General features: G+C 42.5%; 1 protein-coding gene and 1 long non-coding RNA gene across 3 annotated transcripts in view; one reads left to right on the top strand and one right to left on the bottom strand.

Moving 5' to 3' along the window:
* The window catches only part of LOC140659224 (uncharacterized), a 45,061-nt gene that overhangs the window by 23,354 nt on the left and 8,688 nt on the right, over nucleotides 1–13,019 (bottom strand). The window lies entirely within an intron of this gene.
* On the top strand, nucleotides 1,439–11,789 carry MYH16 (myosin heavy chain 16). The gene is given in 18 exon segments (XM_072878359.1): nucleotides 1,439–1,466; nucleotides 1,684–1,742; nucleotides 2,737–2,844; nucleotides 3,207–3,343; nucleotides 3,345–3,441; nucleotides 3,771–3,886; nucleotides 4,965–5,150; nucleotides 6,037–6,169; nucleotides 7,449–7,520; nucleotides 7,522–7,573; nucleotides 7,576–7,664; nucleotides 8,884–8,963; nucleotides 8,965–9,028; nucleotides 9,156–9,223; nucleotides 9,225–9,254; nucleotides 9,689–9,878; nucleotides 10,677–10,744; nucleotides 10,746–11,789. Coding segments are annotated over 18 exon segments (1,683 nt in total). The 3' UTR covers nucleotides 10,852–11,789.

Raw genomic sequence — 13,019 nt, 5'->3', positions numbered from 1 at the left:
ACCCACATATAAAATGTGTGTAACCACCGGGAAGTTATGTGGCTTAAATGATTCATGTTTATGTAAGGCCTTATGATCCTCAGATAAAAACTGTTTTAAAAGTGCAAAATATTATCACAAATTAGAACTTTATTTTAGTGTCACTATTGACTACTTTAGTGATGGGTCTGCCAGCACTTCTCTGACAAACCTCCCCTTAGAAATTAACTTCCCAGAATACAAATTTCCAACTCTATATTATCCAAACCACTAATTTACCTAGTTAAAGAGCTAAGTAGCTAAGGCAATGTGTACAATCATCAATAAATACTGGCAAGCTTTGCTAATTCAAATTCTAGCACAGTCCTCCACAGGGAGTACAAGATATTTGTGCTTCTGAGCAAGGCCACTGGGACACTTAAGTGACAGAAGAAAAATCAGGTACTGGTGTTAGTCCTTCAGAGCTGCAAACCGATGACTCAGCTTCCTGGGGTTCTTGTTTCTTTACTTGCAGACTAGTTAATGATGGGGTAAGGAGGAGCTTCAACAAAGGAACAAGGAACTTAAGTGCCCTGCCAGTCCCACTAAGGAGACAGGACACTAGATCTCAACCCACTTTCAACAAAGATTAACCTGTTCACTACAGACCAGAAACACTTATTTGGCTTAACTCATTTGCTGTAATATCCTACCTTTTCTTACCCCACAGTAGCCTGCTTGCGCAGCTTTATCTTTTTGATAAGACTGATTTGGCATAAAAGATTAATACAGACCTTTTAAGCCTACCCTGTTAAAATGGATTTTGTAGCCCACCACCCTTTAAACCCTTAAATAACAGAACCAGCTGAGACTAGTATTTATTTGTCCCCAGGCAGATCTTCACTTTTCTTCTACAGCAGATTCTGACTACTTCTCTACAAGCTTGTGAAACCCCTCAGCTTGGAAACATTTGCCTTTTTAGCTTCCAGTGAATCAATAGTTCTGAGATCCAGCTTGTCTTGTATATTATCCACTCACTCTAAACTGCACTTTCTTTGAAGTCTGGGGAACCGTATGCTCACTGCAGATCTCCTGCCGTGCTGCTATGGCCAGAAGAAAGGTGATCTGCTGCAGGGACCTCCTCTTCTGCTTGCAGGCAGCCAGCAAAGACAGCTGATAGACCTTTTCATCCACATTAATGCCAAAGGCTCCTACAAGGCACTCACCCTCTCACTATGGAAGGAAAGGTGGTAAATAAAACCAGAAATGAGGCTCACAGGATGCACAGTGTTACCATTCTGAATTCAAATATTTCTTTCATCCAACATATCCAAGTGCCCAAATATTTAACTAAAAACTCAGCATTTCAACAAAAACATGACCCACATTACCTAGATTGTAGCTATTTCTACGAACAAGCCTCTGTTTCCCTCAAGTAACCAAATCAGCTTGATTATATTCTTGAAGGCCAAATTCCAACATGATACAGGAAGCTAACCACGCTGCAGGTAACATCAGTTGTCTACTGAGACACCTGGCCAGGTCTTTCCTGCTCTGTTGGCTCAGTATTCCCAGCTGTAGATCTCTCCCAGGAAAGAAAATCCAGTAGAGCTGACAAGCATATAGAGAAGGGAGTGAAGAAATTAAGATTCTTGTTTGTATTTCCACAAATTTCTCTCACATCTCTTGCTCATAGATACTGCTGTGCTTGTGTGCGCCCTCCAGGCCCGTATATTGAACAGTTGGAAGAAGACCTGGAAGCTGAGCATGCTATAAAAACACAGGTAACAGTATCTACGGAGGAAAAAACTCCTCAGAGGAGCGATTACACCTCTGAAAAGACCTGACGACATTAAACTACTAATTAAAAAAACAAAATTCCTCATGAAAGAGTAATAAGATGGACAACAATCCTGAACTCTAGTTTTAGCCTATGCAAACTCACTGTTATAAATTGCACATGCTACTCTTTTCATAGAAATCTCTGAAGCAGCCAGTTACTGATGAGGCAGTCCTCCATAGAGCAAGAGAGTAGCAGGTCGGGGAAAGTGGGCATTTCTCTGTCCTGTGCTTCAGCTATCAAATCACCCCATCCACTTTTTACAGTTCTGTGATGGATGGATCTACTTTAATAAATCTTACGTAAATTGCCAGGATGTGGTTGTTAAATATATAATCAGATTCATTAACAATGGAAAAGCCTGAAGATAATTTAGTTCCAAAAAGGATATATTTTAATAGAATGCTCTGAACACATTCTAATGACTAATACAAATTGATAGCATCAATAATAAGTAACATTTCCATTTCAATTCACTTTAGAAATGCTACCTAATTAATTCTCAACCATATCAGGAGATAGGTCAGTGTTGTTAGACACCTTGCACAGGTGGGAAAACAGAGGTAAAAGAACGTGTCCAGTGACACAAGAAGCAGCAATGTCTGTTAAAACAGAGCATGGCATTTGGGAATTCCTGTTCCCTCTCTGATTATGCCTCACACTTGCTACCATTGTTTCCAAAATGGTTGTGCTTCTAAGTACACACAGGCTCTTTGGCATGAAATAAGAATTTCTTTCCCTCTTTCCCACAAGGTGGAGAAACAAGGAAGATTGCCTGGAAGAAGCTTGTGTTGTAACAATTGCTCAGGTCAGACACCTTCCCTGCATCTGAGCATCTTGTCTCTTTCCTCAGAGAATGAGAAACGTCACTGGGACTCTCCAAAGGAGAAGCTTCTTCAGCAGCTTCTCTGAGCTCTTAAGCGGGCCATATCCTGCAGACCTTGCCCAACCTTCCCCTCACAGTGCAGACCTTGGAAGGGGTAAAGCACCAAGGCTCCATGAAATTCACTGTCCGCTTTGTTATTCCCACAGAGTTGGAGTGGAAGGTGATCAGAGATTCATTAGAAAGTTGCTAATTTCAGCACACAGTAAAAAAAGGAGGCAGGACCATTAGGTGTATTTTCTATTGTTTTGCAAGGAAAATACATGGCCTGCAGCCCGGAGAATTACTCTGAGCTTTAGCAAGGAGGCCTAGAGATGGTTAATCTTTCTGGAAGATACCAGCCACTGACCTTCTAATGGATAAATACCAAAGATGGGATCTGTCCCAAATAAAGAGACTATTAAAGCTAAATAAAAGGCTTCCAGAAGCCTTTCTTACAAAGCATCCCCGAGGGCCTTACTCAGACTCCAAGGCTGCCAGATCCCAGCTGACAACAGGTACTTGGCCCCTTCTCAGATCTAACAGAACTGCAAGTGGGAAGCTGGGCTGCTGAAGCTGCTCCTTGAGCTGGAGGAGGCAGCCCTGCAGAGCAAGGCCATGGGCTCTACCCTGTGCAGGAAGCACATGGTTGCCATGGCTGAGATGGCAGAGCTCATGGAGAATCCCCAGAGTGAAAGCAAAGCTGGAGACGGACAAACAGGTCATGAAAGCAGAGAGAGATGACCTCAGTGCAAGCATGGATTCTCTGCAGAAATCCAAGGTGAGAGGCCAGCAGGGAATTCCTCAACAAAGCACCAATGCAGTCACAGGTGCAGCCAGCAGCGCAAGGCAGAATTCAGCCCTACGCAGCGCAAGCTAACTGATACCAGAAAGCAGCTGTTTGCAGGTGGTGCTGAACACTGCCCGCCCCGGCTGATGGAGTGTGCATCCCCCTCGCTAAAGATCAGGACACTCTGCACTCCCCCTGGCTATTACAGTCATCCCATTATAATTACAACCAACTGGAATAAATTAAGTTTGCAAAAGAGGGAGGATATTTTGGCCCTTCAGGCCTTACTCAGCATCATATGACTGACTTCTCTCTTACAGCTGAACTCAGATGCTCATGTTCACAAGCTGGAAGATAACCTGTCTGAAGCCAATGCCCAGCTGGCTGAGGTGGAGAAGAGCCAAGCTGAAATTAATGCCATCAGGCTCCAAGGTAAATTCCTTGACAGCTTTGTGCAATGTTACCTCCCTCTGATCCTCCTCTTCCCCTACATTTCATCTAACTCTGGCAGCCCTGCCCTGTCTCCTCTAGCAAATCTGCCCAATCCTTCTAGCCTTCGCTTCTCTTTCTCTCCAGTCAGATGGAATTAGTTCCTCTCCTGCTTCTTTATGCACTTTTCCCATAGCCAAAAACAGCCAGCTGAGTCGGGAGCATGAGGAAGCTCAGAGCAGGCATAACCAGATTGTCCACATAAAGATTCTCTCACCTTGCAAGCAGATGACTTCAAGAGGCAGCTGGATGAAGAGTCAAAGGTACTGGGGACCACCAAGTGCCTACAGAAGTTGCTGCCGTCATGGGACATGCAGTGCCTGCTCTTTTGCATGCTGTCCACTTCAGATTAGCAAGTCTTTTGTGTTAGCTCTCACAAAGGAAAACTTTCTCATCCAAATTAATCTCTGGGCTTGTTACCAGCTGATCTTGGAGGCAGTGTGGGGGACATGAGCCTTGTATGGATATGAAAATAAGATACAGGCTCCCCCATGAGTCAGCAGCAAAGAGCAGAACACACACCTCTTGATTCTCAGTCCAGTGCTCATTCAGTGGATCGTACAGCAGTTTATTTGCATAGATCACACAAGTTTGGCTCAAAATATACCAATATTTCAGGTCTCTGACACGTGTCTTGGAAATTTCTGCTTATCTCCAAAGAGTAATTCTAGTGCTGCACCTGTATATCAAAAGCCTGGCAAGAATTCTCTCTGCGTTCAGAACAATCGCCAAATGGGTTTACTGTCATAATTCTTTTGAAACACTGTTTGAGAGAAAACAGTGATGATGACAAGCCAAATTCTGTTTTCAGTTGTATGAGCTCAATTCAATTCACTGCAGTACAGTAAAAAACAGGTATGGAGAACAGCAACTTGGCTCCTGACCAGCAATATATTTTGAAGCCTGAGATGTTTCTAGCTGGTCCAGAACTGAGTTGTTCAAGTGGAGCACTCCATCTCCAGGGAGTGAGGTCAGGGTATTCGTACTTCCAATAGGACAGACACATAGTAATGGCTGTGCACTACTGCTGTAGCGAGCCTGGCCAACACCAAGCATGATTTGGACCCAGTGAAAGAGTAGCTGGAGGAAGAGGAGGAGAGCAAAGCTGAACTGCAGTGCCTGGTCTCTAAACTCAATACTGAAGTCATAATCTGGAGGACTAATTAGAAGACTGACACCATTGAAAGAACCAAAGAGCTGGAAGAAACCAAGTGAGCACTCAGCTTTCAGGGAGTCTGGGATGGGACTTACGGCAGCCTCATTATTTAGTTTGGCTGCTGAGTCACAGCTTATAGATGTGATCTGTTAGTACTCAATTTGGTAAGACAGAGAGAAAGCAAAGGGCTCCAGCCAAGAGAAAGAAAATAATACTTGCAATAATAAACAGGGACTATTGAGACCTAACACTTGTACACTGACAACAGAAAACCAACACTGATCCTTTCTGATAAAGGCTTGAATTTGGATAGCCTTTCTTTATTCCAACAAGGACTTTACTCTTCCAGCAGCCCTACAAAAGCCACTAGCATTTCCTAAGAATAAAGCAAGCATCAAAACAGATTAAACCCCTTAGAATATGGTCCTTGAGAGCTGGTATTACAGGCTAGAAGTTGAGCCAATCTTTGTAGCAGTCTCTCTAAGAGAGCTAACAAAGGTGCTTTACATAAGAGCAACAAAAGTTAAGGCATCTGGAGGGTTTCACCGTGTGCCTGAACACGTTGAGACAAATGGAATAAGCTACTACGTCTCTGCATGACTTTGTACTGAGTCCCAGGGATATTCACAAGGGAGGGAGGCTACTTTGCTCTTAGACACTATCCCAGTCCTTGAGATACCTGAATGGAAGGTGGAAGTGTCTATCACCAGGTTACAATCCAGCAATAAGAGCTGAGCTGCAGCCCAATATGCCATATCCACCAGCGGAGGGGAAGAACCAGCCACTGGTTTTACAGTCCTTTTTCTGAGACTGCTGCCAGTATTTCACCTTTTCACTGGTGAAAATAGTGATGGTGCTCAAGATGAGGGCTGCTGACTCCTACTATTCATCGCTCCATGAACTACTTACTCATCAGGATATTCCTGCCCTCCCTCACTCAGGACAAAGTTGGCTGTGAGGCTGCAAGAAGCAGAGGAGGCAGCTGAATCAGTCCAAGCCTGGGTTGCCAACACAGAGAAAACTAAGCAGAGGCTTCAGAAAGAAGTGGAGGACCTCACTGTTGACCTTGAGAAGGCAAGAAATCCAGCCATTCAAGAGTGCATTCAGCACAATCCTGACCAGCAAGATCTAAGACCTGGTACTAGAAGCCCTGGGAGTCTTTCTGTTAACTCAGGTCAGCTTTGGACTGGTCCCTTATTTCTTACTATTTTAAGATCTCTTTATTAAACGTCAAGCAATCTGTATGGCCATGAGAAGCAAGGCTAAGATTTATCACATCAAGAGAAAACCCACATGAGAGCTGCAGCTAATTCCTAGGAGCACACAGCATGCTTCTGGCAAGCTCATTAGCTGACTTCCAGAAACAAGAGTACAGCTAAAGCAAAAGCCCTCCTTTACTGCAAGGCAAGGTATTCATCTTCTTTTTAAGGATAATGATATCCTGCTTTGAACTTTTCAGTGTTGCAGTACCAGTGGGTTGGCCACTGGTTATTAACTACCATACTCAAAGCAGTTCTAAACAACATGTAGTTTAAACACTAGCAACAAACGCTCCTTCATTAAATTAGTATTTCTACTCTTGCTAGTGTTAGTGTCTAAAAGCATGAATAGTAGTGCAACTGTGGGACATTTGAATAAACATGTTACTTAAAATAGGCACAAAGGCTGCTCCAAATCCACTGAAGTCCTTGGGTATCTGCCAATGACTGCAGTCGGCTTTAGAAGAGGTCTCGAGCCGAAAATCCCACATACAGCATTACATTACCGGGCTGAAAAAAATCTGTTTCACTATCACTTTAATGAAGCAGTTCTTTATTCTATGGTTCCTGTGGTGTGCTTGTCACCATGGTATCTGAACGCATGTGCGGATCATAAGGATATGTAGAATATTTGTGATTAAAAGCTCCTAGGAAAGAAAAATGTACCTTTATTCTTTCCCTTCATGACAAGCAGTTAAACACAGTCTAAAATAGTCTTGAATAACATCTTGTTTGTAACCGAATCGCCTTTGAAATAGAAAGAGGCGCAGTAATCAACCCAGGCAATTACTAACAGCACATCTGCACAAAGAATATCTGAAGTGGAAAACATTTGCTCCACAGCAGCATCATTATAACCGCAGGAGCAAGGAAGACTATCACACTGATGGGAACTGGGTGATCTTGTTAAATTCCTAATGGTGAGGAAAGAAAGCCTCGTAAACATTTTAATCATCCATTCAGAGTGACCAAGAGAAACTCTGCCAGTCATTAGAGTGGCTGCCAATTTAACTGTGACTAGCTGGCAGGACACGCAGAGAAGTGAAGTGTAAAGAAAACTTGTGTCCGGTGAATGCTTGGCTTTATCTTTCCAGGCCAATGCTGCTTGTGCTGCCCTGAACAAGAAGCAGAGAGCCTTTGATAAGATCCTGGCAGAATGGCAACAAAAAATGCAGAGAGCTGCAGGTGGAAGTGGATAGCTCCCAGAAGGAATGTACACAATTGAAAATTTTGAGCTTAAGACTGCCTATGAAGAATCCTTGGAGCACCTGGAATCTGTGGAAAAGGAGAACAAGGGCCCTTCAGGGTAAGTACTGGTTTGCTGTTAAAAAACTCTGCAAATCATAAGTCCCTTGATTCCTACTGAATGATCTCTTGTGGTGTCTTCCAGCACCAATTCGACTTTTCTTATTTCTAGCAGTGCTTTCACTCTCTGGGAACATACATCTGATGCATTTAAAGTCACAGGTTAGATTCTGCTCTTGGGATAGAGTCTGCACTCACACACATGCCACCTCTATCGGATCACCCAAGATTGTAACCAGCACCAGTGTACTGCTTCCTGGAAACTGACTCTGGGCATAACATTCAGGATCAAGGTCCTTTCTGAACCCTCAAAACGTGATCACAATAGCAGTTTGGTTGTACTCACTGTTATACTAGGAGGTCATCGCTCCAGGCTGGGCCACGTATCATCACTAGAGCTCCCCATAAAGGAATAATGGACTGGTTACAGCATTAGGCTTAAATAAGACACAGGCTGCAGTCCCAGTTCTAGCTACCAGCATTCTCTCCAATTCTGAGCAATTCACTTAGGGGACTATTAACAATGGCCAGCTTTACCCTGGGGAGATGTTCCCTTTAACCTCAGCAGGGAGGACTGGGTATCTCCAGGAATCAGTCCAGAGCAAGTCAGTAAAACTCCTGCTCAGTCTCTCTCTTGGCATCACTTCTCCCCCACTGGCTGTACAGGGAGACCAGCTGCCTTGGATTTTTTTATTTTTATTTTTTTTAAAACACTTCTGTAAATTGCAAAAATTGATCTCTTACAGGAGGCTGGAAGATGACACTGTAAATATTTAGAAGATGCTACAATCTGCTGCCCTTGCAGCCAACAGAAAACAGTGATGGACTCCCTGGCACAGACCCAGCGTTTTCTGGGCTATCTCCCCCAACCCTTTGCTCTGGCCTACTTCGGCTGGCAGAGAGCCCCATTCGGTTGTACAGAGACGATGTAGCATCCTTTTTTCATTTTGTAAGAGCAACCATCTGAAAGGGGGAGAGGGGAAGGCTGGATAAAAAATGGAAAAAATTTCTCTTGATTTAATAGGCTTCATTCTTCCACCTCCATGAACACATGCAGCGAACAGGGCTCATTCAGAAATCCAGGATAATATTTAGCAATGAAAGAAAAGGGCAGCTGATATAAAGTGACTGGAATCATTTCATGCCATTTCCATTCAAAGAATCTGTCTGGTGCACTTGGTAAAGTTCACAGTCCTGAAATAAACCTATCATATGAAATATCAGTTTTCTTCCCTAAAGGAAATTAAGGATCTAATCAATCAGCTGGGGAGTGGAGGGAAGAGCATTCATGAGCTGCAAAAGATAGAGACTGGAGATTGAGGAGGATGAACTGCAGGTGGCACTGGAGGAAGCAGAGTCTTCCCTGGAGGTACCAATGCTCCAGATGTGAGAGCCGCATGCCAGCCCAGTGGCTGCTGTCCACATTCTATCAGATGGATTTTGTATGTATAACCCCACAAAGGGCATTTGTTCATCCATCTGTTGCACCCTTGCAGGCTGAAGAAAGTAAACTGATTTGCATTCAGCTCAAAAGGGCTCAGGTTAAAGCTGACATTGACAGGAGAACATGAGAAGGAGGAATTTGAAACAACCAGGCACAGCAATGACATGACATTAAGCCACAGGGAAAGGCTGCACCATGGAGGTTTTAAGTTAGACACTAGGAAAGTTTTATAATAATTAAGGGGAATTACTCCTTGGACCAGATTGTCTGGAGCTTGTAGAGTCTCCATTATTGGAAGTTAAGTGCAGTCTGGTCACACGTTGTCTAGTGGGACTGGTTTAGCAGGAGGTGATCCAGATTTTAGGCAGTAGATTTTTAAGATGACCTCTTGAAAGCTCTCACAGCCCTATGTTTTAAAAGAAGGTATTCAAGAATGGCTTGGTGCAAAATCTTGGTATCTCAGTTTTAAACAGGTTTGAAAAGTTACTGTATTTTTATTCCTTGGTGGGCAATCATTTGATACAAAGGCTGGATCAGACTCAACATAACAGAATGCTGTACCATATGCTTCACTGGACTCCACAGAAGTAATCACCAGTGTGCAATTGAGTCTCTGCAGGCGAGTCTGGAGACTGAAGTAAAGGGCAGTGCTGAAGCTCTAAGGCTCAAGAAGATGGACACTGACCTGACCAGCATGGAAATGCAACTGGATCGTGCCAACAGGAACAACACTGAGCTTGTCAGGACACTGAATGAACTGCAACAGCACGTCAAGGTAAACTGGAGAGGGTGGAAGCAGCTCCCTGGGTGGAAAAGCATACCAGTTCTATTTTATAGCTTAAGCAACAAAGCAGTAAATTATGTACTCTTGTTTAGACAGACATCTTGAACAAATTGAGAATTTATATTCAAAAGCCCTAGTTCTCCCACTCATACCAATTTCAATCTGCAGTAGTTCCAACAAACCTTATACAAGAGAAGCATTACTATCAGCTTTTGTCAAACTAGAAACCCAAAGAACTATTCATATGTAATTAAAACAAAAAAGTCCTGCTTTTAAGAGAAGTTGTAATTGCTGTTTGAACAGGATAGCCAAGAAATGGACTAGAAACTAACAGAGATGTAAAACTAAGGAGCTTCCTTTGGCTCTTCATTTCTAAAATAAAACTAAGTAAGTAAATTAGTAAACGGCTAGTCTCTTTGTTGGAATAAAGTGATACAACTGCTGCCAAAAATCCAATTTTAGTAACTTAGAGAGTAACAACAAAGATTCTTTCTCTATATACACATGTATATATATACACACACTCAAACCTAACTTGTCCTCAGTTACATCAGTCTCAGTCAGAAGTCATTCTCTTAAAGTCAGCGTGGCTACAGTGATATAAGACAGGCATACATGACACTGGGATCCAGTGCTGGGGGGTTTTTTGTGGGGTTTGGTTTTGGTTTTTGCCTTTTTTTTTTTTTTAAATCTGGCATCACCTTAAAGAGCAGCTTTGCTGAGAGACCTCCTACATCTTTCAGCTTCCTCTCCCTTCATTATTTACATTAATCTTTCATCTGCTTTCAGGACCTTCGGATCCAAATGGATGAGGAAGCTCGCCAGCACGAGGAGGAGCTGCAGGAGCAGTACATGCTGCCTCAGCCCACTACAGACAGAGCTGGAAGAAGTGCAGACCGGCTTGGAGGGCAGCAAGCACTCTCACAAACTCCTGGAGCAGGCAGAGGTCACGGAGATGACATAATGGACTCAATGTCCACGTAGAGAAAGTAGAACTATTTATGCAACAGCTATCTTGTCAGAGAGTTTATGTGCATGTGGTTTAACATTAAATCTTAACTCTGGGTAAGAAGTGCAGGATTAGGCCAATGATGGATAAATATAACAGTGGTCTATAAGATTGGTCTGATAACTACAGAATATGAAGGGCTCAGTCTTTAGAGATATTATACTGATAGCAGGATTTAAAAAAACAACATCTTGGCCCAGCTTTGCTCCTAGCGAGGCCTATGAAAAGACGTTTAGCAAATTCAGTGGAAGAGTTAAGACAGTGCTGAGCACTTCTGAAAAACCCACCTTTAAAGGGACAGTGTAAAATTCTGCCTCCATTGAAACTATAGTTTTACTAGTTGTTTCCATGGTGCTGGGATTTCTTCCATAGACTGTAACCCACAGTGAGATCCATTTTAGTGAAATTTTAAGCATCCTTGAGTTACAGATTGTAGTATGAAATAACATACCTGCCATTTCATTTTGTGCACAGATTTAAGAAGCTACTTTAACATTCACCATTACAGTCTGCAGTTCTTTTCCATAAAGACCACACACACGCTAACGTTTCCAAGGAGAAGAGTATAACTTCTGGAAAGGACTGATAATACAAGAAGCATTTCTCAGCTGCAACTATGGGATATCAGTTATAAAAACTGCATCATAAATGTGGTTTTTACTCAAATAGGTTAAAAAATGCAACCAATACATTCATTTCCAATTGACTGATGATAAAAGGACACATTTTTAGCATATGAACTATCTCCATAGCAAATTTGAGTTTTAAAACTTATTTGTTATACAAAACCTACATAGCACAGAACTTGTGCAGCATTCTGGAACACAATGGCACATTTACTTGATGTTGTTTTGCTGAAGGGCAGCTTGTGTTGCTAGAATGCAGTTTTTCTATTAAAGCCTTTGTAGTTCTTCTTCCTTAGAGTGGGTTTTTTTTATTATTATTTTTACAGCAGCAGCAACAACAGTCCCTCAATGATTCATATCAGTAAACAGTAAGCACTGAATGAGCTGTGGGGCTCATTTTCCATGAGATAAAGACACATACATATAGTAAACTGTGGAGCAGAGACTATGTTTGTTGAGAATGCAATCAAATACAGTTTCAGTTGACTCTAAAGCCAGCTGCTGCTACTGCAGCGTAACTTTGAAATAAATAATATTGACATATAAACTCAAATCCATACACACAGAAATTCAGGAAAACAGACTCAGACTCAAGACCTTCATAAACAACAGGGTCTATTTCTGCCTCAGAGGTGTATCATCATTTTAGTTCTCATTTAGCGTGCAAGTAAATACATAGGTCCTAATGTTCTATAATGCAGATCCAGTGGGCATGAATCCCACTTGGCTTAACAGTGCACAATTTTATAGAGAAAAATGAAACTCTACAGAAAACTGTGATGCACAAATCATCTCTTTGAGAGCCAAATGGAAGAGCTGAGGAGATAAGACATTCTGGGTCTCTAAGATTTCTTTCTGCCCTCTAGAATCAATCTGCTTACTATTAAATGAAAGCTGGAGCCTGACCTTCAACACACTACTAATGAGCATGAGGAAATCATCAGCAAGTACTGAGCAGCTGATGAGAGCGGAAAGAAAGCTGCGGCTGATCTAAGTCATATCACCTCCCCACCTTTCTGCCCTTTACATTGGCAGCTGGAAACTTTAAGGTATATATTCCATTATTTCTCTCCAGTGCTGATTTGAAAGCACACTGTTAATAATACATGTCAGCACTTGCATTGCTTTTTATGATCCTGAAAAGCAGAATGCATGTTAGCTCACTGATTGCAGCCTGGCAAAATTAATCCACAAAAGAAGAAATCCACTTCCTCTCTGCCTCCCTGGCAATCTACATCACAGATGGCACCCTGAGGAATTCCTCCATTTCCTCTTGATTTATCCTTTCTTTCACTTATTACACAACTCCACTCATCACACCTATCAGGCCTCCAACAAAGAGTAGGCCGGCTTCCCTCTCTAGCTAGTCAATGGCATTCGTAATTGGCACAGAGGGGAGAAAAGTTGCCAGCACTGAACAGATTGCTCCTTTGGCACTGTGCTGACAACTGGCACTTCAGAAATATCACAGCTAGCTGTGGATTTAATGCACAGCAT

Source organism: Ciconia boyciana, chromosome 13 (assembly GCF_034638445.1).
Source record: "Ciconia boyciana chromosome 13, ASM3463844v1, whole genome shotgun sequence".
NCBI classification, from domain to species: Eukaryota; Metazoa; Chordata; class Aves; order Ciconiiformes; family Ciconiidae; genus Ciconia; species Ciconia boyciana.
Note: the sequence above shows the minus strand (reverse complement) of the source record. Positions and strands in the feature narration are given on the sequence as shown.